The following is a 27,311-nucleotide window of genomic DNA, read 5'->3' as shown; positions in this document are numbered from 1 at the left end:
AAAAGATATGTCTTAATTTAAAACATTTAATTACTTATTTTTCATCATTGATTCATAAAGGTAAGTTGTAGTTACCCCATGGTGGGCCCCAAAGTTTTTCGCCGCGATTGTTGTCGTTGTTGCCAATGGAAGGCGGACCCTGCAATCACGTGACGCAAGGTGGGATTTTAACACAGGTAAATTGATCGGGTGTGTGTAAACGGTACGTCACGATTTCACACATATGAGAAATTAAAAGCTATTCCTGGAAGTATCATAGGCGTCAGTGTTCAGTAAGATGGCCGAGGAGGACGAAAGCAAGAAATACGGTGAGTATATATAAACACCCACTGTACACTGTGATCGGTATTATTTATCTGATAGACCGAAATCACCAGTAAACATGTGCCATGATGTGGGTCAGAGTACCCTTCCGTATATAAACAGAAAATATGTACTCAAATTAAACAACTTCATGTTGATATATCATTACAAATTTAACCACGCTATATTTAAAGAACAAACTAGGGTTTTTGTTTTCATCTGGGCAATAATGTTGATGAAGCTGGCGCGGGGTTAACAGGTGCTCTATGTATAATTTACGAATAGGTCAGAAGTTCCGGTAACTTTAAGGTTACGTACTTGTTTATTTATAGCCGTTTGTTATGGTTGAGTCACGTGTCACCGATATTTGACTAAGACATTATAAAAACTTTTTAATCACGTTTAATTAACGACATTGACAATGTTGATAAGGGCTTATTAGTTTCGATAGTTTGAGTCGGTGTATCATTAAGAAACTGATACATATATTTGTATATATATATAGGAAAATTAAGATTGATAATATGTTAAATTTGTTAAATTATATCCAATGTGTAATTTAGAATTAGGTACATGTGCTTAACATATTCATGTCATTAAAAGTAAATACAGTTTGACATGTATGTAAATACATGTTTAACTTTTGTGTATATGTACAGATGAATTTTATTTAGACAATGGAGCTATTATTGAAATAACAGTTAATTTGAATATTGAATATTTGAAAACAGGAGAAATATTTTATTATAAATGAAAAGAATCAATGAAAGAATCAACTATCAAAAGTTCATTAATTCTGAAGGGATGGTATATTAAGAATAATTGAAATGCAGAGAACTTTGTTATAAATCAGCTAAATATACAGATGGAATAATGAAGTTGAAAACATTGTATTGAAAATATTTGGTAATTGGAAATTATTACAATTATTGAGAATAAATGAACACTTCAAATGAACTACAATGTATACCTTGTATTGATTCTCATTTCAGGTGAAGCAAGAAAACATGACCCTAAGTTTAAAGGACCCTTAAAAAATCGGTGTGTATGCATGATTATGAGGCATTTTGTAAAAGAATATATTTTTGATGATGATTTTTTTGTTTTGTTTTGTAATAGGACTGTAGATTTATAGTTATTAGATATTATTACACAAAGTAAGCCTGTAAAGGCAAATAATTTGCAACACAGATGAAATGAAGAAATTATGTGATAGTCATGCATATTTTCAGTCTACATTTGACAAAATAAAATTGAATTACAGATTGTTGTATATGAGAGTTTATATAATTATATATCAATAAATTCCTTTTTTCAGATCATGTACAGACATCATCTGTTGTCTGCTGTTCCTGATTTGTATTGTGGCAATGATCGTTTGTTCTGCTATAGGTAAGTATCGTCATGGTAACAATTTTATTAAGCAGTTTTATACCTGTCATATATATCATAGTATGTATCATTAAATTGTGATATATACCCTGGTAAGGGTTTTACAGCCAACACAATTAATTCAGGAATCGATTTGGGAGTCTTGATATGAAAACAAAATTAGACTTAAATGGTGATCATGTTAATGCAAACTTTTTCATCATATCTTATATATAGGAACTTGCAACAGTTGAAATTAAGAAAAAAAACCATAGCATTTACATTAATGAAGCTTAATTAACTCATTCACCCCTGGCGTTTCATAATGGACCCCTGGCGTTTCATAATGGACTGTTCTAGTTTTTGATTTAGGAGAGTCTAAATGTGTCTTCAGGGGTGATGTGTTAGATATGAGTCAAATTAAAAAGTTTGAATTTTTTCTAAACTATAGTTGCCATAAGTAACATATTAATGTTCAGTCATTCTTTATAGATTCAAGTTATATATGTCTTGATAAATTTTAGATGTTAATTGTTTCTAACAATAAAGTCAGTGTCTCAGTTGACTTTTAATTAATTCACAATTAGACAATCATGATCAAGGTCAAGGTCATATTGTAGGTGTACTGAATCAAACTAAGTTGTTATCCGGGAGAATGTTTTCATATTTATCCAATCAACTCACAAAACCATCATGCTTATCAAGGAACCAATTCATGATGTCATAAAAATACAAACCCATAATAACTTTATAGTTGGTATTGGGCGGAGGGATATGTTATGTGATATGGTACAGAATGTCTATGATGGGGCGATGAAACATTAGAACATGCTATCACTGATTTACAAGTATTAGATAGACATTTGCTGCATGGAATGTTGGCGAAAAGCCGTCACAGGTTTTTCTTCCTGGTACAAATGTTGTCTAACAACTCAAGGTCTCCTAAGAAATATAATCGAAAACTTGAGAAAGACGTGATGCATTGCATGCTCAACAGACACTTGTGTGCTATTTATAGATTTAAATGTTATCCATATCACACTTCTTATAATTATGTATATTGTACTTCCCATCAGGCTTGGGTCAAAGTTTACATTAAATGGAAATGCTCAACAGACACTTGTGTGCTATTTATAGATTTAAATGTTATCCATATCACACTTCTTATAATTATGTATATCGTACTTCCCATCAGGCGCGGGTCAAAGTTTACATTAAATGAAACACCCTTGAATTTTGACACGTTCAGATTCTAAATTGATGCATAATTGTACAACAACACAAACAAATCATATATACCCGGTAAAATTATTTGTCTATATGATAATAATTACTAAGTCTTGTATATGTGTGGATCTAATGCAAGGTTTTAACAAAATCTAAAATAATTCATATATTCACAGGATAAAAGATTAAAAAAAACATGTGATACTTCATTAACTGATTTCATCATACCATGAAAGAAAACATTATCTACCATATACCACTGTTATAAATATTGAAACACCCATGTGTGTGCGTACTGTGTAGATTTAAATCCCTAAAATAATCAAACATGATATTAAAAAAGCTGTTAACATATTAAAGTAGTGATACAATTATATACAGATCTGAAAGGAATATCCAGCAAATTGATATTTAGAACCTGCATTTTAAATACATGTATTAAAAAAAAATTATGTTGATGGAAATAAAAATATTTCAGCTGATGAAGAATTTACAGCTGTTTCTACATATACATATATGCAGTATGTTACGTCGATCATATTGTAAGCAAGCTTTTGTAATTATTTGAAATGCTTGCTAGATTACTCATTATTTGGGATAAACTTGTGATTTTTTCAACATTTTTCTCATATATGTACACACATCAAGTCTAGCATCCTAGATACTCCAGGGGTTCCGATCACTTACGATCTCTACACCCCTGGACTATCTATAGTGAAAGTGAAATTGAAGGCAGCTCAGTGGAAAACATTTGACCAATCACAGGCTAGCAAAAATTTCCTTTGAAGACTACAGAGAGAGCGACGCCTAACATCAAAGCCACACAGTCAACCACAGTGTACCGTTATACGGCTCTTTTGATGTTCATCAAAGGACTAAATTACCTGTTCTATTCTGTTGCCTCCAGTTTTACTATGAGTTAGTCCAGGGGTGTAGAGATCGTAAGTGATCGGAAACCCTGGAATATCGAGGGATGCAAGTGCCACATTGTTGTTGACATTGTATAAAATATAATCCTGACTCGTCTTGTTTGAATATTTACACAAAGTTAAATACAAGAAGGACTAGAAGCAGTTTAACACTTGTCTGCTAGGCCATTCACGACCAAGAATGTGTGCTATAGACTTCTAATGTTAGTTCATGGTGATAAATATGATTGGGTAACAGAGCTCTGTCATCACTTCAAAAACACATCCAGAAAAGAAAGAGTCAGGATAAAATTGATAACAGTACATTTGAGAATTTGATAGACCTTTATAATGATAGAGAAAAATGAAAACCTATCAGTCAACTTGCATTTCACTACATTAAAGGAATGTCAGACTGTCACTTTCAGTCTAACACTCCCTGGTGTTTATATACTAGGCTTCTGCTAGCAATCTTTGGTTCCACTAGTACTAGTCGTCATGTCAGCTCGTGATATTAGATAAAAAATACTAGATTATCTCCCCCTAGTTTCTTTTACGTTTGACCGGTTGTCAGCTGATATATGATCTGGACTGAATTCATATACAAAAAAGAGACTAGATTATCTCCCCCTAGTTTCTTTTATGTTTGACTGGTTGTCAGCTGATATGTGATCTGCACTGAATTCATATACAAAAAAGACTAGATTATCTCCCCCTAGTTTCTTTCATGTTTGACTGGTTGTCAGCTGATATATGATCTGGACTGAATTCATATACAAAAAAAAGACTAGATTATCTCCCCCTAGTTTCTTATATGTTTGACTGGTTGTCAGCTGATATATGATCTGGACTGAATTCATATACAAAAAAAAGACTAGATTATCTCCCCCTAGTTTCTTATATGTTTGACTGGTTGTCAGCTGATATATGATCTGGACTAAACTCATATACAAAATCTCCCGCTAGTTTCCTACCTGTTGTACTTGCTGTCAGGCCATCAACTGATATATTATTAATCTGAGCTGTATTCATATAAAAAACGTACTAGATTATCTCCCCCTAGTTTCAGACTTGACCCTGGCTATAAACTCATTCCTGAAAGTTCATAATGAACGATTCCAGCCTTTGATTAAGAAAAGTTTAAATACATCTATAGGGGTGAATAAGTTTTAAATAAGACGACACTTAAACAAACTAAATCAAACAAATGACTTCATTTACTTGCTGATATCAATTAGACAAGTTAAAATATTTGATTAATTTTCTCACCCTAACAAATCTAATATAAGTTTCTGAATTGATAGTAGTGCCTTGTATACAATGAATTATAGACATATGTTACAATATCATTTCTATCATTGGCTTGTAACATGTTGCATGCTATATATTGATATGTAGTTATATCGTCATCTGCTTATAAAACCTTCCCATGATGGGTGTCTCTCCCTTAATGTTATAACTGAATAGAGCCACCTTTAACGGTAAGGAGCACCTATATATAAAACTTTAAACTTCTTTTGACCTTTAAAATGGTGGATACATATCAAGGTTGAATTGAGTAGATGTATAGATATCTTTACCTTTTCTATACTTACTTTTATATACACACAGTTTTTGAATGGAATGTTTATAGATTTCAAATGCTTTTATCTTTCTTTTATGATGATTTATTTCTGATCTACTTTTTGAATCTGTTCATAGACATGTATGTATAGCATCATGACCAAGGACAGGCATTATTTGAAGTAGCTATATAGACAATTACAGACAAAAAGGTACAACTATGTATCCAAACTAGTCACCAGACCATAAGTTGTTGGTAGGTTTTCTCAGCAGAGTTCTAATACTAGATTATCTCCCCCTAATTTGAAAGTCTAGAATCAGACATGTCATATATATATAGACAAAAAAGAATATGATTCCAAATGTTAGGGATGTTTTTAACATTCTAGAGACTGTTAGACTGAGTTGGGAGTAAAAACTGAGATGCATTTCATGTATCGCTCAGTTGATGTTGGCAAGATTTCAGTGTTTGCCTTATCAGTTTCAGTTATATTTTTAATAAAAGATACTAAAGATATAAGAATCTACACCCGGTCACTGTACTCTGTGGCTTTAATACGATGTGGTTTTAACAGCAGTGCTATGGCTAATAGGTGTCAGTTAGATCAAAACACTTCAGATGGAAAAACTTTTTATATATCATATCCAACAACATCCAATGGGAAAGATCTCTTCATACAGATAATTAATGCTTTAGATATCTAGCACATTGATTTGTTTGATTTTTTTTTTAAATTTAAAGAGGAAGGCAAGTAAAGTTATGATAGTTATATCAACGGTTAGGTTACACTATGAAACATCAAATTATGAAATACAAGTTTAAAAAAAAGCTCCTTTCTCCCTCTAACATGATGCTGATATAATCGGTAGTTTCTTTAATGCTGACGCTCCGTAATTGAAGCCTGAGAGAAACTCTAGGTCACACATCAACAGACTTCTATTAAGTTCTTAAATATCTGTGGAAAACCTAGAGTCAGGTGAACTAGAGCAGGAAGTCGGTCAATACCGGTCTGTCGGCAGTTATACATAGTGTTATAACTGCCACAAATCTGCTGATCACATACAAAATAGTCATACTTAATGCTGAAGCGTGTGAACAAACAAATCCTTTTGTATAGACATTCTATTTATCTTTCAAGTGTGTATGCAATTAATTGCTTTTGGCTGAATTGCGTTTGTATGCATGTATATAACAATGTTTATATACATGTATATGTACACATAGTAATCTCAATTAAGAATAAGATTTCATTTTGAAATCATAAAATATGACAGGCAATTAATTAAGACTTTAAGTAATATTTGATTATTATTAATGTACATTGTAATAAGATGTAGGTTTGGGTTTTACTAATTAGCTTACTGTACCTGGTGAGTGAGTTGAGAATGCGGTATTATTTGTTTGGTCTCTTTGTGATAAAGGCTCTTGCCTTCTATAGTGCTAATCCCACTGAAGTGTATATTGTGCTCTAGACATCTGTCAGTCACATTACACTGACAACAAAATACACCTCATTGTCCCAATCCCGTGATGACTACAATTTAGGGCTCTAATGTAGCTTTCAGTACATTTTTAGTATACAGTGTATTTAAATCTGCCCTAGCGACTACTCTGTATAAAGACCACCTGTTTAATAAGACCACTCTCTAAGGTCCCAAATGGCTATTTATAACCCATTTTTACCTGTGTATAAAGACCACTTGGCTATTTAAAGAAACCACCTTTTCTTTGTCCCTTGGGCGGTCTTTATAGACAGGTTAGACTGTATTCAAAATGATACATTTTCATAATGGGACTAATTCACGTACCATGTGATACCTGATAACATTTATGGGAGACTATCGGTATTGTTTCTATTGGTGATGGAATGATGTTATTAAAGAGGATATTCTGTGGTAATATAATTTCAAGTTAAAGTTCAGGTTTCTCTATTCCGCTGGCCTTACGACCCACAGGCAAAACATACACACATACATGGTTACAGTATACAGAACATGATAAAGTAGAGTGATTGTTAAGCTCTGCATAATTAAACCATAGCATACAACTTCAACGGGAAGATTACAAAGAGTAGCATATATTCTATCACCATTATTGGAGATACAAAGGCAATATGTCTTTGGGTCAATTTGACCTGAAAAAATCTTGACCTGAAATTGACCTGAAATTTACCTGAATTTACCTGAAATTACCTGAAGACATATTGCCTGTGCACTACTCCTGCACTAACCTTATTAGGTATTCACAATGTACATTTATTAGTTCTATTGTTATATAAACAATACTTTCATTTCAAACAAGAGTAGGAATGTTTAAAAGTAAACCTGGAGTACTGTGCATCAATTGTATGAACCAGACGGTAAAATACAATTATAATACATTTATTTTCTTTTTCTTTCAGGCTATGCAAGAGGAAATCCGGCAAAGCTTGTGTTCCCCACTGATTCTGCTGGCAGTATCTGTGGCTATGATAAAAGGTATAGTCTTATTAAAATGACCTGTTACTGTTATGTTGTCCTATATAAATATATTTGTTAATATATATGACATGGATCAAAGTTGGACAACATAGACTGAACGGAACATTTGACCTTAGATCAAGGTCATAGGTTTAAATGTCACTTTAGAATGAAGCAGAGTTTAGCAAAATAATTTAAAAAAAAACAAGACAAAACAAAAAATTGACTCACGGTATAAGGCCTTAGGTCAGAATCAAGGAATAAAATCTCTTTCAGGTCAATGGCAAGTTTTACATTATGAAACTATCCTAGAAGCTATAACATTATAGTTATTTAAAGGATTAATAGAATCTTACATGAGTCTGTGAAGTAGACAGGGATATCTCAACTCAAGTGAAAGATTTTTGCTGGTCAACCGGAGGCTTAGCTTGCCGAGGGTTGACGACCAAAATCTTTCATGAGGGTTGGGATATCCCTGTCCACTTCACAGACCCATGTTTGATTCTTTTTCTCCCATACATAGTAGAAAAATGATGAAATTCCACTTGGTTTCCAGCTATTTCATCGTGCCATTATCGCAGAAACGTTGTTATGCGTCAAAATTGATGACGTCATGATCGTCATCTACAATGTGCGCCGCAGTTACGCAGCATGTATTGAGATGTCACGTTATTGTCTAGCGCATGTGAGCTGTCTAACACCCCCCTATGTAAGATAGAGATGTCTTTTCCCTAGTAATCACGGGATATCCCTATGAAGTATGGAAGAAACGGATATCTCATTGAGATTTAAGAATATCAAATAAATGAGTTGTTTCAGTGAAAGGAAATATGACATCATGATCTCTTTATATTTGTTTTACTGTAATATTAAGAGTATTCTATATTATGGGTTACTTTGTTCTTTCAGTGTGGTGTCCAAACCAAACCTGATGTATTTTGACTTACTGCAATGTTCGAAGGTCCAGTCCATATTCCTAGGCTGTCCCACACCCCAGGTTTGTGTTTCCACTATTACAAAATTTATATCTTGTATAAGTGATCCTAAATAAGTGTTTGTTTGATATGTATTGTGAAACATCCAATGAAAATCGCTCCGGGTTAATTTATTTTAAACTAGTCATTTACCGCTATACAAATATATTACATTGGCGAAATTATTTGGTATCGGATGTATTGTAAACCAGACTTCTTTCGTGGCTTCTAAACTTCGCGATTTTTTATAAAGATAATTAAGTCTTCAAAGATTTATTTTCACAGAAATTGATAGTCGAATAAAAATACCTTTAAATATAAGGGAGGTTGGTAATAATTTTCCATGATCAACTTTTGTGAAATTACCTTGATTGCAAAATTTGCGAAAGTATATCGTATGTGAAGGAAAGTTGTTTTATTGTATGTGATAAATAGGATATTAGGTATGATTTATAAACTTTAATATTGTTTCAGGTGTGTGTGGAAAGTTGTACGACAGATTACTATGTGTACTTGGAGTCTATAGCAATAGAGACAGCTGGAGGAGGTCAAGATAACACTGAACGTAATAAACTTCTCTGTAAATACAATGTGGACCCGACCTCTGGCACCGTAAGTGGCTCTGTTATATAATTGATACTTTGAATAAAGGTACAATGTATAAGTTACCGTAAGTGGCTCTATTGATACACTGTAAATACCCTGACCTCTGTAAGTGGCTCTGTTATATAATTGATACTCTGAATATAGGTACAATGTATTAGGTACCGTAAGTGGCTCTGTTGATATGCTGTAAATACAATGTGGACCATACTTTGGTATGAACATAAAGCTTATAACTTATAAATCAGCACAGGAAATAATAAATGTAAATAAAGGAGGTCGTGGTGGTAACTAAAAGTTGCTGGTCGGTGAAAATTTTGTGGATACAAAAAGTTTTCAACAGTGCTCCATAGACGATAGTAGATAACAAATGGATAGAGGATGGAGCATTAACACCAAGGTTCTGGTACTAAAAAAATTTTGTTTGGTTTACATGTTTTGGATGGCTCTGCAGGTTCTGATGACGGTTGGCCTAGCCATCAGAAAAATGTAAATCAAATATTTTTGTACGGCATCTTTGGTGTTGATGCTCCATCCTATTTCCATTTGTTAGGAAATGATAAAGATACAAAAAATAATGAAATATCCTTGTTTAGAAACAAAAATTAAGCCTAAATATGCAGGAACCCATCTTAAAATTTAGAAATCTTGTTTTTTACAGAAAACTATCCAGGAGCTGGTATCTGATGAAGACTGTGCCGCATACTATCTCCCAAACACAGCCAGTAAGTGTACACTGTTTCTTTGGTACAAATCATAACAAACACAATCATTACAAAACATAATTATCTATCATCCATTTTTGTCAAGAGTGGGCGACAAGATATCACTACTCAGCGCCGGCGTCGGGAAATGCTTAACTTCAGTATTTATTATCTGATTTCATCCATTATGTATATAGTTTATATCATGAGATATTATATGGCTCGATATTTTCAAAATCCATTAATTTCTAAAATGTGAAAAAAGATAAATCCATAGTTTCCATCATAACTTATTTTGCAAGAGTTACAGGACTTTAAAATCGTCAAAACAGATAAATCCATGGTTTCCCTTGATAACTTTCATGATAGTGTTCCTATAGGGATTTTGATAAATTTTCACACAATAACGTGGATAAGGCAAGTCTCCGACAAAGATTGTATAGTATTAGAGAAAATTGACCAAGATCATCATGGTATAGATTTTGAAAATTGTTGATAAATTTTTTAACATATGTTTGGAGTATGGTTATCAAGGACAAAAAGGCACATGTGTACTAGGATTAGACTATGTAGATCACAGGTGTCCAGATAGCTCAATCGGTAGAGCATCTGGCTGTTGTTCAGAGGTCTCGAGTTCAAGCCCCAGCCTGCAGGCTAATGCATTTTCTCCTCTCCTGCTATATATGTACATTAACACCATGCTTGGGATAGTTTTATAGTTGGTATTTCTGATTTAACAAGCAGCACATTGATTTGTATTTTCAGTTGTTGGTCGATGTGTTCCTTCCATTTTCCTTACCATTTTTGACAAATCTAAGGAACTGGTGACCTCAGGCAACTACAACATAACGACGGCGGGAGGCACAGCTGTCACTGGGAACTTGGTAGAACAGGCCAGCGAGTAGGTGTCGTTATAGTCCAATAATGTGTCCAGGATCAGGATCGTATTAGATACCATATATATATAAATGCCAGGATCAGGATTCAATAATGTGTCATTTATTTGTACTGTAAACCAGCTTTTTTTTAACCTGCGATTTATTTTTGCAAATTTCGCTCTCAAGGTAAATTTACCAAAATTTATCTCTGTGAAATGATATATCTTCCACAATTCTTGCACTATCTACTTCAAAGGTGTGATACTTCATCACTGCAAAATTTATTTTAAATGGAAATTTGTAAAATTTAGCAGCCGCAAAAGAAAATTGGTTCACAGTAATTGATCTTTATTATATAGAATTGTGCATATTAATCATGTATTTACCATAGAGGTGTTAAATTTTGCGAGTGTAAAATTTCGCGATCTGTTTTGAACTTATTAGTGGGGTTAATTTTTTGTGAATTACCTTTCTAGCTTTTCAAAGTCCATTCTTATGACAGACTATGATAGATAACTTTCGCGAGATATTAAATTCAGCGATTTTTGATTGACCTGTGAATTTAGCGAAATTAAAACCCTGGCGAATATTAACCACTGCAAGGTAGATCTCCTTTTCAAAGGATCAAGGGATACATGTTTGTTTTAGTGGGTTTTATACCTGGTTCTTTGAATAATTTTCTATACCATACCTTTCAAATATTAAATATGACCAAACAAAATTACAGTAAAAATCAGGTCTCATTAAATTTTCTTAAAAATACCTTACACTAATTTCGCTGATATCAAGACAGATTTGCTGTTAAAGCATGTAATTAGGACAAATATCATATTTGTTTCAGGTATCTAGCCACGTTTTTGTCAGCAACCCAAGTGGTGGAACTTGTATTCAAAGACATTGTATCGGCCTGGTATCTCATGCTTATGTGAGTATGGTATTAGATATTTCTACTGAACAAGTCAATCTTTGTGTATACAGTCAAACCTCGATGATTCGAACTTCGATGAATCGAATTTCTCGCTGTATCGAACTTTTTGTCTGGTCCCGAATTTCTTCACTATATAACATTACTAACTAACCCATGTATGAATCGAAGTTTTATGAATCAAAGTTCTCGATGTATCGAACTTTTTTCATGGACCATTTGTTATAGAATCATAGGTAACTGACACTCGATGATTCGAATAAAAATTTACCTGTACAGATCAGGTGTTCGCCGATACCCCCCGGCATGCTGTCACACCTAGCTGTCTCGCGACGGCCCTTCGCCGGACAATAGGGATTATGACAGCTTGTGTTGCTAGCTTGATATCATCAAGATAATTAATATCACTATAATCAGGCCGATACCGGTGCTTTGTTTTTACAAGCTGCGTTATTAAATCATTAGTACGGCAAAGATACAGTTAATCGTTTTTGATGTTCGCCGCCGCCATTGGTAGCGGTTTGTAGAATTTACGGAACGGTAAATAGCGAGCCACATTATTAGTAACTCATACTCAAAACTGTTACATTGCACAACTTTAGCATAAATACTTGACCAAATCGATCATTCTAAATCGAAGTATTTTGTAGGTGTTGTAGCGTTTTCGGTTCCTCCTTTTTAGTTTCGTTTAACGATGTGTATTTGTTTTTATATTCATTCCGTAATATTAACCATCGCTTAAATAGTCACCAAACGAACACTTGTACATGGGTTAGGCCTAGTACACGTAAGTCTTGTTTATAATATTCGTATGTATTGCGAACGATATCAATACACGTGATTAATTGCATACTTCGTTTTTATTTTGTTTTGCTTGTGGTACAATGATTATAAAGTTTACGGAACGGAGACGACATGTACACAACTACCACAGTTGATCATGTTAAAAAAAAATATCGGTCTAATTTCAACCATGAATAATTTGAAGTCTCGATGTATCGAAGTTTTTCTGACGGTCCCTTGAACTTCGATACATCGAGGTTTGACTGTATATAGATTCGCTGTTGGATCTAAATGACACACTAGTCTATTTTTTATATTTAACTAAAGAATTTACTTACAACAATCATTGTGGTAATTGATATTTCATATTCTTGTAATATTGTGAAATATTCATGAATAGATTAATATTGAGATTTTTAAAGACAGTCGTTGGTTGAGATTATTTAGTTGTTTACCTGTACAGCTTAAGGATTATTTATTATTAACTTTTTTTACCTGTTGTTTACCTGTACAGCTTTAGGATTATTTATTATTAACTTTTTTACCTGTTGTTTACCTGTACAGCTTTAGGATTATTTATTATCAACTTTTTTACCTGTTGTTTACCTGTACAGCTTTATGGGGATAGCCATGATATTTTGTTTTATCTGGATCGTCCTTCTCCGTTGGTTTGCCGGTATCCTCGTCTGGGTTAGCATCATCGTTGTTCTGGCTCTTCTTGGCTTTGGTAAGTTTACATGACCTTCATGATAAAAAGATCTCCTTTAGTACGTCGATTACAAATGTGATAATAAATGCCGTTATCTTGTGTTATGTGTCAAATGTGTTAAATAATAACCCACATATGAACGTTTTATTGTAGGGTGTTACTATAGTTACTCGCAGTATTATGATCTGAAGAACCAGAATGTTACAGCAGAATTTGGCGTGTCGGAACTCTTCACTCTCAACTTTAGTTACTACCTCGGACTGAAGGAGACATGGCTGGCATTTGGTATGTATATACCTCAAGAAATAGAGATACTTGTATCATTCTGTCTTGAGAACATGTCTTTGCCTCTTTAAGAGATGGGGGCTTATGGAATCATTCTGGCATAGGTATTGGGGTTGATCAGGTTAAGGTTTTGCTGCAAGTACTAAATACTGTTATCCATAACAACTGACATTGTTTTCTACAATAATTTTGGTTTATAATTGTTGTGATGGGTATGGACAATCATTTAAAGGAAGAATAAATAAATTTTGACAATTTTAGCAGACATGAGCTGAAATTCGGGTTTTGGTGCAAGTCCAAACACAGGGACCTGGCATGATTTTTTTAAAAACTAATAGAGTATACATATATATTATAGTATCAAGGGTATGAACTTGGCAGTGGAGAAAAACGGACCTATTTTTAAAAAAACGTGATTATTTTAATAAATGGGTTCTATACAACATTGACGGATATCTTACCTTAAAGAGAAATAATGTATCTTTCCATTGAGTGCTTGATGAACAAAATTGGCCAAGTATTGACGAAGTTATGGCTTGATGAATCGGGAAATTTACGAAGAATATGCTAGGTAGACATTTCCCTGTCCGGTCGAAATGTCGTCTCGGCTCTAATGGGCACCTCAAAAACCAAGCCAAAATCACAAAATCTACGCTTGTGGTGGTAAACAGTACCCATAACTGTGTTCATCCACAATCTCCTTTACAGGTGTCATGACCCGTACTTTGTAGAAACTTCATTTAAACATCGTGTAGCTAACTTACTTAACCGTCACCGCCATGTTCATTTTTCTCTCGGAACGCTTCTCGACTTTACATATCGTTACTGCATTATGCAAATTATGTAATGTTGTGCTTGTGGGTAAACTGGAGAAGCGTTCCGAAGAACAAATGAAAATGGCGGTGACGGTTAAAGTAAGTGAGCTACATGATGTTTAAATGGAGTTTCTACAAAGTACAGGTCATGACACCTCCAAAGGAGATTGTGGATGAACACAGTTATGGGTACTGTTTACCACCACAAGCGTAGAATTTTGTGATTTTGGCTTGGTTTTTGAGGTGCCCATTAGAGCCGAGACGACATTTCGACCGGACAGGGAAATGTCTACCTAGCATATTCTTCGTAAATTTCCCGATTCATCAAGCCATAACTTCGTCAATACTTGGCCAATTTTGTTCATCAAGCACTCAATGGAAAGATAAATTATTTCTCTTTGAGGTAAGTTATCCGTCAATGTTGTATAGAACCCATTTATTGAAATAATCACGGTTTTAAAAAAAATAGGTCCGTTTTTCTCGACCGCCGAGTTCATACCCTTGATACTATAATTATATATATGTATACTATTGGTTAAAATTTTTCGTGCCAGGTCCCTGTGAGTCCAAAGGCGAACTTAGTTATTCTCAAACAGCTCTAGTTTTATGGATCAATACTTTGTTTATATTCCCATAAACTGAGAACTGATAAGTGATATGTCTGTTTTCAGGTTGTACAACTGCGACATTTCTCCTGATATTCCTGCTGGTGCTCATCTTCTTGGTATCGAGAATTTGTATTGCCATAGAGCTGATCAAAGAAGGCAGTAGGTAAGTCAGCAGGTTTATAGACATATATAAACATTCAACTGTTGAAATTGAAGTTTTAGTATCTAAATTAGATATTCATAAATAACATGATTGTGGAAATTTAAATAAATATATAATTATCCGGTATTCAATTTCTTTAAAATATTACTTTCTTCAAGGTCACCCGTTTTATGAGTGTAAATGAAGAATTTCTAGAAATCAAAACATCAATACATAGACATAATATTGATTTGCTTTTGATAGATCAACTTCCTCTCCTCTAGATCTATATGTAAGAACACTGACTAAGATCTCAGGTTTCAATTTACAAATTTTATACATCAATCATTAATGTTGTACATTTTGACATCAATCTGCAAAATTTAATTTCTTCTGATAAATTTACAGTACTGTTGTTTTGTTTCTGATTTCAGGGCTATCGGTAATATGATCTTCACTCTGTTCTGGCCCATCATCCCATTCCTCATGCAGGTGGCTGTGGTGGCGTATATGGGCGCAAGTGCCATGTATCCTTGACAACGCTATGTCACATGCTATATTTATTTTACTGCATGTCTGATCTGTAGCATATTTCTATTTATAATATTACTGTATTGTATGGTGACACAGAAAAGTCCACAGTTTATTTAATGATATACTTGATGATGAATTGATGTAGTTATGTTGATGGACCATGTTTTATTATCATGAAATGAATACCAATAGATAAATCAGATGACTTTTCATCTTTAAAAAAAAAAAAAAAGATATAATGAAAATAGAGTATATTTTATGATGAAATTGTTTGGGCAATTCAACATTTAGGACACTTTACATACCTGATATTCAACTGGCAATAAGCTTTCTCTCAGCAATAAGCCTCCTCCCCTTTTCATCAAGTCTTTTAAAACTAGGGAAATGTCTATTGATAAGCCCCCTACTGATCTTATGAAGTCTTTTAGACCTAGTGAAATGTCTGTTATTAAGTCCCCTCCCCTTTTTATCAAGTGTTTTAGAACTTAAGGGAAATGTACGTTAATAAGCCCCCTTCCTATTTTCTGGTTCTGTTACTTGTAATTGATGGGGTATGAAAAATTCTCACCTACATTCAGTAATATGACCCTCCTCTTACAATTTTATCATTTATTTCTAGAGTACGGGGTAGGGATAGAGGGGTGGGGGGGATCCAGGGGGTGGGGGGGGTGGGGGGGGGGGGGGTGATTTAGATTATTATCATAAGATGATAAACCCTTACAACTGGAATGAATTACAGTGTCCTTGACCTTTGAAGCTACATCGCAGGTATCGGAGGGCCTGAGTATTACTCAAATGGTACAGACATAGCCAACAGTATCAACTCCGTCCTCGACCGAGTGCCCTGTACACCTGATGTAAGTATCAATGCTGTTTTAGATCAAATACACTGTACTCATCATCCAAATACTGTAAACGGCTACTAAATTTTGCAATTTTTCTTTCGAAAAAAGTTTGTTATGATGAACATTTGCGGATTTGAATGATGTATGGAAATTTATATCAATTCAAGAGTTGTAGATATCATTTTGCGAAGATATATTCTAGCAATTTTACATGCATCGCAAATTTTGCAAAAGTAAATTGCATGCTTAAAACAGTTGATTTGCAGTATACGTATATCAGTAAATTAACTAGCCATGTATTCTCATTGACACAGAATTCTACAGTTGGATCCTTCTGTGACTTTGTGAGGTACGGAGGCACGGACTACATCATCGCCATGGAAGTCTTCATGCTGTTTATGTTTTTCTGGCTAATGAACTTTGTTGTTGCCCTTGGACAAATGACCTTAGCTGGAGCCTTTGCCTCTTACTATTGGGCATTTGAAAAGCCTAAGGATATCCCAGCATTCCCTCTAATGTCGGGATTGTACAGGTCTATTAGGTAGGTTTTTTATTTATTATTCCCTGCAAAACGCAGGGGATATTAAATTGGGCTCCGTCTGTCCATCCGTCCAAGATTCTTTTCCGGGCTATAACTCAAAAACCCTTCAACGCTGCTCCTTGAAACTTTCTGTATACATCAGACAAGTGCCCTTGTTGTGCCTTTTGCTATTGTGGGCCTTCCATTTTTGGAATTTTTCTCGTTATTATGGAAACTTAGTCAAAAATACCAAATTACTGTTTCCTTTTTTTTTCTCCGGATCATAACTCCAAAACCGTTCAACACTGCTCCTTGAAACTTTCTGTATACATGTACATCAGAAAAGTGCCCTGTTTGTGCATTTTGCTAAGGTGGACCTTCCATGTTAGGTGTTTTTTTTCTGTTACCATAGAAATTTGGTCAAAATAGCAAATTACTGTTTCTTTTTGTTACCTGCTGTTATTTTTACCCCAGTTTTACAATACTCACAAACATTAAAAGTTACACTTGAATAATTGTTGCTTTGACCTTGATGTATTTGGGTTTTTATACCAACTGCGGGGCGTGATGGATAATATCACGCTTTGCGGTTCCTTGTTATGTCATTATCACAAAAAAATTAATTGCGTGCTGAAAAAATTTTATGGCGCTATGTCCTACATAGAATGAAGTACTGATTGTGCATGCACCAAAAGGAAAACAGATTATATTATTTTTTGTGTCAATTAGACATATATACACAGATAATCATCAACCATTGTTCAAATGATGAGTATTATTTGTACTCTGTTGGCAGTGGAGTATCTTTAAGTATCATTTCAAATAATAAATATCATAAATAGGGGAATCACATAATAATGATGATGATTTATAAAATGAAGAAGCTATGCACTGAGCCAAGACATTCCATTTATTTTGTTACAGATATCACCTTGGAACGTTAGCTTTCGGGTCCCTCATCATTGCTATCATACAGATGATCCGTGTGGCTCTTGAGTACCTGGACAGTAAACTGAAGGGTGCAGAGAACAAGGTGGCCAAGTTCATGGTCAAGTAAGTATTGAACAAGGTGGCTAAGTGGCACCCGATTTTGAGGCCTTAAGTTCTCTTACTTTGATTAGATGCAGATGAAAATATATCTAATTACTTAGCATTATACATATATATTTGTAATAAAGTACTTTAATTTTGAAGCTAAATAGAAATCTCTGTATCTCTTTATAGTCTTATTCTTTGCACCTGGTTTAATTAAGCAGCCATTTTTGTTGGGTCCCTTGGGTGACCACTTAACACAAGTTTGACTGTCATTTCTTCATTTTGTATTTTCAGGTGCTTGAAATGCTTCTTTGCTTGTTTAGAAAAATTGATTAAATTCCTCAACAGAAATGCATATATTATGGTAAGTACTGTTACAGCTAGAGTTAAGAACTATTTAGTAAATATAATGCAATTAATATTGAAAAACTATTTAAGCTAGGAGTCAGACAGAAAATGTACTGTACTTGACCCAATCAGCTTCCTTCTCCCTTTTCAAGTCTCCAAGTTCAAGAATTAATTTTAAGTTCAAGAATTAATTTTATTATGAAGTCCAAATTGTGTAGTTTCTTTAATTTGTTTTCTTTTGTGAGTTGATTTGTTGCTTACTTTGAGCAATAATTATGTGAAAGGTCTTCAAGTTATAGTTGGTTTTGCACTTAATTTGCTGTTTTTCAGACTGCAGTTTATGGGAAAAATTTCTGCACAGCTGCTAAAGATGCATTCTTCTTAATCATGAGAAATGTTGTGAGGTAATAATGATTGAAATTAAGACATAAGATTGATAAAGTTTCTAGATTTTATTGACAATTAATGCAGACATTTATCATATCATGAAATAATATTAGCTGGTGTAATTCTCTACAAAGTTCTATCTAATGAGAAAATTGGTAATACCATATAGCTAGTTAGTTTATCCTAATTTTCAGGTTCTAGTTAATAAAAAATCAATTTTGAAGAAGTAAGTAGAATTTTCTAGGTATAGCAGTAAGAATGTACATTTTATGGACTTGATTTCCATAACCAAAGCAATATCCAGTGAAATAGCAAAACTATCATCTCAACGAAAACTACCAGCTCATAATTACATGGTAGTACTTTGAGGAATTTTAAGATAATCATGAAAATATCTTATCAAAGAAAATCCGCACATTTTAGATAAGATAAACACAGATAATTTTTTTCACAAAACTTAAACTTAATGGTCTTGACCTTTGTTGACAGAGCGGTGGTATTGGACAAGGTCACTGACTACGTCCTCTTCCTCAGTAAACTCATGGTTACCGCGGCGATCGGTAAGTCTGTATTTAATACACTCACCCCCAGAAGACCTTTGAATTTGGTGTATAGATCTTCAGAACAAAATTTTAATGTGATCTAAATAAACCTGCTTAGACTAGGAAAATCTTATGTGACAATATTAAAGTAATATTTTCAATAATGTGATAAATATTGCGAAAAATATCTTCAATCAAGATCAATGCCATGTAAAAATATTTAACAAGACATTTAGTTGCGATGTTCATGACAGATTTGGAAACCAGAAGAAATATCTTTAAATAACAAATTAACAGGTCAAAATGTTTATCCCGGCCAGATTTGATATACAGTTGTTTGAATGTTTTCATTTCAAAGTATTTTATTGTCAACAAACATATTATAGATTACATTTAATTATATATATATGCAGGTATTTATTCACAAATGGATAAGGCAACTGTTTAGGCCTAGTCTGTATTTGCATATTACACTCACTAGAGTTATCTGCCCTTGTGGGTAGGTATTGATTGTGACGTCATGCGTTTGTGCGCGTAACATTATACTTTTCCGAGAAAACAGCATGAACTGAGCTAAAAAAATAATCACAATAACAATTGATACCTACCCACAAGGGAACTAACTCTGCAATATGCAGAGACGGAATACGAGTCCCTTAATGTTGCTTGGGTTATGTGTGAACTAATGTGGAATTATTTGTGGAGTTAAAATGCACTTGATTCTGTTTTACAGGTGTTGGGGCCTATTTCTGGTTCCAGGGTAAAGTCTCTCTCTTCACTGAGTTTATACCTGTTCTTAACTACTACCTCACTCCCGTTATTGTAAGTATATCACTCGCTGCTGCTACAACATGTCACAACACAAATATATCTCAGTTACCAAAAACACACACCATACGACAGGATGTACATTCACACTGCATACATGTTACCTTAGCATAAATATTTTAGCAGAATCAAAACCAAATGGTCAACACTTCTATACATTTACCATCTAGCAATTTGCATAGTACATCAATATATAGAGTAAAAATAACTCAGATATCCTAGCATAATCTTACATTTGGAAATGCTTAACTTTTAAAGTTTACTGTAGTTGTAATTCCAAATTTAAGATTAATTTCTAAGGGACCTAGGGATATCATACCATATAAGACCTAATAAGCGCCCATGTCCCTTTAAGCACCCCGCCTTCTTTTTGAGGCCTCAATTTTAATTGCCCAGGCATAAATAAAGACCAAAACTACACAAAACTGTCAAGATTTGCAATAATTTCGTCTTAATTCATTTTTTTCAATTTTTTAAAACTGAGCACTTATTGGGTACAATACGGTAAGTTGTCTAGTTTTAGTTGTGATCACTGATGTCGCCATGCTACAGTGTAATATTTCTGACTCCTTGTGTAGGTTGTGATCCTGGGGACCTATCTGATCACCTGCTGCTTCTTCAGCGTCTACACCATGGCTGTTGACACACTGTTCCTTTGTTTCTGTGAGTATTTTCATACTAGTTAAAGGGCTAACAAGCTTGTTCATATAAATGACCTTGACCTCCATTCCAGGTCAGCAGGGTTTAGATAGCCTAAACGTCTTTTTTTAACATACCATAGGAGGCCCATAGACCTGAAAATGACCTTGATCTTCAATCCTTCTGATAAAATTATTGAACTTAAATTCCTCCTGAACCAACTAGAGCTCATGGGGTTAAAAGTTTTTAGGACTCTACTATTACGGCCATGGCCGAGCTCTCTATTCAACAGCTAGAGCATATTAAGTGGATTTTGTAGATAATATATTATTCACTGCATGTTAGTTGTTTGTCTTCATCTTAAGTTCAGAGGTCAACAAGGTCATGTCATTTTAAAGGCATAGGTCATTGTAGTTGAATTTCATAAATTGATTTTATTTTCAGTGGAAGACTTGGAAATGCATGATGGGAGTCCAGAGAAACCATATTACATGAGTAAAGGACTAATGAAGATATTAGGGAAGAAAAACAAGAAGGAGAAAAAGGTCGACAAGGACGAAGCGAAAGAAGAGGATAAATGAGCCAGTCAGTCTGATTTGTTGGAAGTAAATGATGAAATCCATAGTGAGCTTAATTAATCAAACAAAAGAATTAGCTTATCAATCAGTTTAATTGTAGTTAATATGGTGTTGATGGATTCAGGTGAAGTTTCTTTTGAAAATGTATGAATAGAACTGAGTGTATTTGAATGTAATGCCACTGTTTGCACATAGAGAAGTACGAGACTAAGATATTTTCTTGAAATTAGAACAAAGAGACTAAGATATTTTCTTGAAAATTAGAACAAAGAACAATTTTGCACATATAAATATATAAGTACATTTTCAACATGCATTTGCAGAGAGGCAACTTACGTCCAGGTGATGGCTATGATTTGGTGCTCATTGTCTGTAAATTAAACAGAGGCCTAAAATTATCTGGTCTCAAATCTTGTAGTGCAACCAGCTCTAGTTTAGTAGTATGTAACTGTAGTAAGTTTGACCCACCCCAACTTATTTTAGCCCAACTTATTTTAGGATTATCTACATAAATTGTACAAAAGAACCAACATCAATTCATGGTCAATATCACCATTGACTTGATTCCATTTTTAATTTCTTTAGGATTTAATTCTTAATTTCTTTAGGATTAAATTCTTCATTTCTTTAGGATTAAATTCTTCATTTTTTAGGATTTAATTCTTCATTTCTTTAGGATTTAATTCTTCATTTTAGTAACTAAGGATTATATACGGACTCACGGTTACATCAGTTAAACATGTTTATATCAACCTCTGGGGTCTACCGAAATTACTTCATTTATAAGCATAGTTCGTTATACACATATCACAAATATGTGAAACTATACGGGGCATGAACATTACAAGATTAATGTAATACCTTGATGTTATAACCTTAGATATTGAGATACAAAGTTACTAATTGTTCAGTAAATAATAAATGACAACAACCAATAATATTACTTAATAACAAATCTTCATATAATTAGCTATCAGTGAATATATATATAAAACTGAATTGTTGAAAGACCCCAAAATATATAGCCTCCATATTGAAGTTAGAGGAAAGAAAAATGGTGACTGATGCAGGCTTACTGACAGTAGTTCTATCATTGTCGTTTATAAATTTCATTAAAAACTAATATGTTGTTTGAACAAGCTTTTGATTTTGTGAATGGTTCCAGGAGTTTCTATTTCTATCCTGCTCATAGCTATGATGTTGCTTTAACATTCTCTTACTCTGGTTTGAAATGAAATCAAAAGTGTTGATATTTAGTCAAGATTTGCAAGAAAAAAGAGATATGATTATTTATATTGCATATTTAATTCATTCATTTCAAGATATTATACAGTTTCTTTTGATATTTCTTTGCATTTGATGCATCTACATGAACCACTTCCTTTGCAATGTCTGTCAATAACTATATAATTTTAATAATATATAATGCCATATACATGTATGTTGGTTGTTTGGTGATGTGTTTGTAAGTTATATTTTTATATACATCTGAGAACTTCTCTTTATTACAAATGTGTATTACTATGACCTCATTTATCCACATTTTATTGAATAATTCTAATTAATGGAACTTATTGTTTGGGTCAAAAGTAGGTCACCCTGATTTCTGTGATTCTTTTGTTACCTTTTACAATGATTGACTATTTTTCTCTCTTTGTTGTTTTTGTTTCATCGAATATAAAGACAAGTGCCATCAATATTTTTCAATAATTTGATCAATAAATTGCAAAACTAAGAAATTTTTAAAATGTTGATGTATTATGCGGTGTGATAAAGTTGTATTTATGGCAATGTCAAAGTCGTTTATAAATGTATGTGTCTATGATAGTGGGTGAAGGGAGGGTGGAAGTGTCTATGTGTGGGGGAGTGTGTGCGAGTCTATTGTATTGAGGGGGGAAGGGAATAAATCCAACATAAACCATTAGTAACGTATTCTCCACCACTATCTACAAACTTGTACTTAGTCCCAAAATCCATTAAAGTAATTTTCTCTATCAAAGTATTCACTCTTACAATTTTTTTTACAAGAATTCCACATTTTTTCAATTTTTTAGGATGAATTTACAAAAAAGTTATCGATCTTTCCTTTTTACTACAAATATGTAAATAGCTTCAAGGAGCTTCACAATGTATTTCTATTGTATGTATACCTGTCAACTAAATTGTTAGTATTATCATGGCATTTTATTTCTGGTCATTGCTTAAAGCATTTTGTTTACCAAAATCCCTGAGACGTATACATTTCTGAATGAAGATCAAATAATTCCAATGTTATTTATAATAATGTCTCATATCTTTCCCAGAACCATAGATTGGACTTTAACTCACTCACCCCTGAAGACACATTTAGGATCTTCTAAATGAAAGATTAGACCAGTCCATTATGCAATTTTAGGTGTGAATGAGTTAAAATTTACAATGATTGCTTGGTGCATAAATTTGATTGTTTTGTTACATTGCTTGTAAAACACAAACATCTGTGATTGTTACTATTAATCTACATTGTTGAAAACCACAAATGTGTTTCAGTGTTCCCATGATTCTCAAGAGAACACAGATATTTTGTATAGCTAATTATTTTTTGGTTCCAATTTAGAAAAAATAAGGAAAACAATAGATGTATTTCAATCTAAAGTGAGAAAATGATTAGAATTACAGACTAATGATAAGATTTGAAATTATTTCTCTGTTTCTGAATGTTTTATGGATACAATTTTCACTTAAATGATAACTAACAGAGAAATCATGAAACATCATCCCCGCTAAAATTATCGGTACAAACTATACAATATACTGGTGATCAACCTTTATCAGAGGACATATTGTTCTGATAACTTCCGTTTAGAAATCATGTCAAGGTTGTATTACAATAAGTAAGTCTAATTATGTAGTTGAGATACAGGTGTACTTACCTGTAGGCATATTTGATGACATTATGAAAGCATGATGATGTCATTACCGTTCCATAAATACCTTAATGTACATATAGCTACAAGCTGTTTAGATTTGTGATGTCATTATTCTGATTCAGTCCGTTATCACATTCCACTTTATACATTCCTATAATATTTTTGTACTTAAACCATATCTGTTTACATCCATGACAGATATGTGTTGTAATCATAATGTTAATTAATCTATGTTAATCAAGTACCCAGCAAATGGCCTTTCACCCTGTTTGATCCTCACTCAGTATATGTGTATCCAATGACTTTTACAATAACAATTCTAATATTCAAATTATAAATTATAATTGAAGATTTCTAAATAAATTATATTTGTTTTGAGACATTTGTGATAATAAATTAATGCAATTAATATATGTTTACAGTTAGCTGATTTAAATATTACTGGATTAGAAAATGCTGTTTTACTCATTTACCTTTGAAAAGTCATTAATGATTCGAACTGTTTCAGTCTTTGAATTAGTATATTTCAGATTTGTCTTCAGGGGTTGATGAGTTAAATAATTGATTATCCACATATGATGCTTTAGCACTCATCAAATTTCTCATTATTACCTTCAACTCAGAGACGATAAATGGCGACTCTTCCTAATACTGCAACGAAAAGTAGAATCAAATGCTGACTGTTACAAGAAATCATTCAATTATCTTGCCATACGTACTCATCATCATTTTGGTAATTGATGAGTTTGGTGTTGTGTTGTAATTTGATCGTTCATATGTGAGATTTTTCAAAGTTAAATAAAAAATGTAAACAACAAACCAATAACAGGATTACCATGTTTGCTGTAATTAGCGCCCCTCCCCCAAAAAGCAACCCTCCCCTTTTCTGGAGAAGAGTTAAAAGTTGTACAAATGGCCCATTTCCATGGATTTAACCATATTTTTCAACATGCGACGCCTCTTAACATCAGCATTTTATCCCATATTACATGAACTTGTGATTCTTTTACATGACTTTGTGAATCACGGCATAATAATGAATCTCAAAGGATAAAAGGCATATGCACGTTTACTATAACAGATATTAATGTACCATGCATGTGTACAACGAAAAGTGGAATGATCCCTACTTTTTTTTTTGTTCCTGTATATGCTACCCCGTAAAAGGCGACTATATTTAGGATTTTGCTCTTTTGGAGTAACACATAGAAGAAAGGTGACTAAATTTGTATCCTATACAAATGAGCACTACAAATAAATTTTGCAACACATTTGACGTCACATGTGGCACGTTTTCCAGTCATCGCTCATATTGTACCGTTCTGTCAAACATTATGGCTACATGTTGGTAGATCTGGCCTTCGACTGCCACTTGCCGAAGGGTTTATTGCACTCCATTGTGCTGCTAAATATTTGTTTATTTTCCAGTTGGAATAACTTCTTTTTCTCATATATACCATGCATGAGTACAGAAATATTTAAAATATGGCAGACTTTTTTCGTCCACAACTTACATATTTTGCCCCCCCCCCTCCCCCCCCCCTCCCTCCACCACTTTTTTACAATCGTCTTAACGTCCCGAGTGCTCTAATTATGGCGAATATTGTACATTCAATTAGCTGTCTCATTTTGTTAATTGTTGATTATGATTGATGGTAAATATAGTGGATACTTTATTTTTCTAATGGTTATGTTACATAATTATACAAATAGTGTATTCATTTTCACACATGTCGGCAAGATTTTCACTTGATTGAGGCAAGACCCAAGTACATTTGTATAGATCATCATGCAGGCTTACTTAAAAACTGCTGTAAATGTATCTATTTTAGGGCAAAGAAATTTTAGTGTAAATTTTTGTTTTTTTGCTTAATTGTGAATTTTCACCCCTTACAGTTATTGATATACTAATGACATAGAAATGTATACAATCAGCTGCTGCCAATACATAGTACTAAAATTTATAGGCACATTTAGTTACACTCAATATCTGATACCATTTAATTCTGTGATAATAGATCTAAATCTTTATAATTTTGATGCATTTTCATTACAAGACGTACTTTTCATGTTTTTTTCTACAGATCTTCATTTTTTTCACCAATACTGCTTAAAATGTATTATACAAATGAGATTGTATTTATCTAGAGATTACATACATGTAAAATGTTATCCATTAGAGTATCTTTACAATGTAGAAGAAACTTTTCATCATCTTTATACTGCTTAGATAATGAATTTAATAGAATCTCTTTCTCTAATCTTTGTCTAGTGATGTCCTGTATATGTATAACTAAACATCAGGATATACCGATGACTTGATTTTATATAAGTTACGGATTTGATATTGATATGTGATAATATACAGAAGACATTGTACATTTTATGTAATAAAACCAAACTAACTGTTTGTCTGCATTCTGTTTTTCATTTCATTTACTGAAGGGGCTACAAGTGGCTCCAGTCTAAGGAGTTCAGCCTTATCACAACTAGTTTTGTGAGTTCAAAATGACCATGTAGGGCAGTTATCAGGTATTGACAGTAGGTTGGTAGTTTTTCTTTGGGTACTCCACGTTTCAATCATGCACATCTGCATTTGACTTTAAAAACACACAAAAAAATATTAGTCACTGCACAAAACTTAAGTTGTGGTTGCTGTCATCTTTGTCTTGAAATGAGGATTTCACGGATGTCTGCATGTGCAGTACATATACCCGGTGTTGAAAAGTGAGACCAATAAAACTTTATTGATCACAAAATATGGATTTTAACATTTTGTAACAGAACTTGACCGCTTGCCTGCAACACAATCTCAAGCATAAACTATCTCCAAGGAAGGTGTCCATGAGAGCCTTGGGGATTTTGACGCATGGAAACAGAATTTGAGT

At 33.4% G+C, this 27,311-nt stretch overlaps 1 protein-coding gene across 1 annotated transcript; it reads left to right on the top strand.

The window, feature by feature from the left end:
• The first annotated feature begins 150 nt into the window (after positions 1 to 150).
• LOC138321576 (choline transporter-like protein 2) lies at positions 151 to 26,833 on the top strand. The gene is made up of 22 exons (XM_069265344.1): positions 151 to 308; positions 1,296 to 1,344; positions 1,622 to 1,695; positions 7,775 to 7,850; positions 8,742 to 8,829; positions 9,281 to 9,418; positions 10,071 to 10,134; positions 10,879 to 11,014; positions 11,833 to 11,916; positions 13,314 to 13,426; positions 13,562 to 13,693; positions 15,180 to 15,279; positions 15,693 to 15,785; positions 16,550 to 16,649; positions 16,952 to 17,178; positions 18,082 to 18,210; positions 18,487 to 18,556; positions 18,871 to 18,944; positions 19,417 to 19,487; positions 20,203 to 20,291; positions 20,876 to 20,960; positions 21,381 to 26,833. The coding sequence occupies exons 1-22, from the start codon at positions 278 to 280 to the stop codon at positions 21,515 to 21,517; spliced, it is 2,160 nt and encodes a 719-aa protein (XP_069121445.1). The 5' UTR covers positions 151 to 277; the 3' UTR covers positions 21,518 to 26,833.
• The last annotated feature ends 478 nt before the right edge of the window (positions 26,834 to 27,311 follow it).

Source organism: Argopecten irradians, chromosome 4 (assembly GCF_041381155.1).
Source record: "Argopecten irradians isolate NY chromosome 4, Ai_NY, whole genome shotgun sequence".
Classification (NCBI taxonomy): domain Eukaryota; kingdom Metazoa; phylum Mollusca; class Bivalvia; order Pectinida; family Pectinidae; genus Argopecten; species Argopecten irradians.
The sequence above is the reverse complement of the archived record's forward strand: the minus strand, read 5'-3'. Positions and strand labels throughout refer to the sequence as shown.

Bases quoted from the DNA above. Each gene is read 5' to 3' on its own strand.
- LOC138321576 (XM_069265344.1), top strand. From the start codon at position 278: ATGGCCGAGGAGGACGAAAGCAAGAAATACG. The intron at 309-1,295 runs GTGAGTATATAT...TTCTCATTTCAG, and splicing joins GGACGAAAGCAAGAAATACG to GTGAAGCAAGAAAACATGAC. The intron at 18,557-18,870 runs GTAAGTACTGTT...GCTGTTTTTCAG, and splicing joins ACAGAAATGCATATATTATG to ACTGCAGTTTATGGGAAAAA.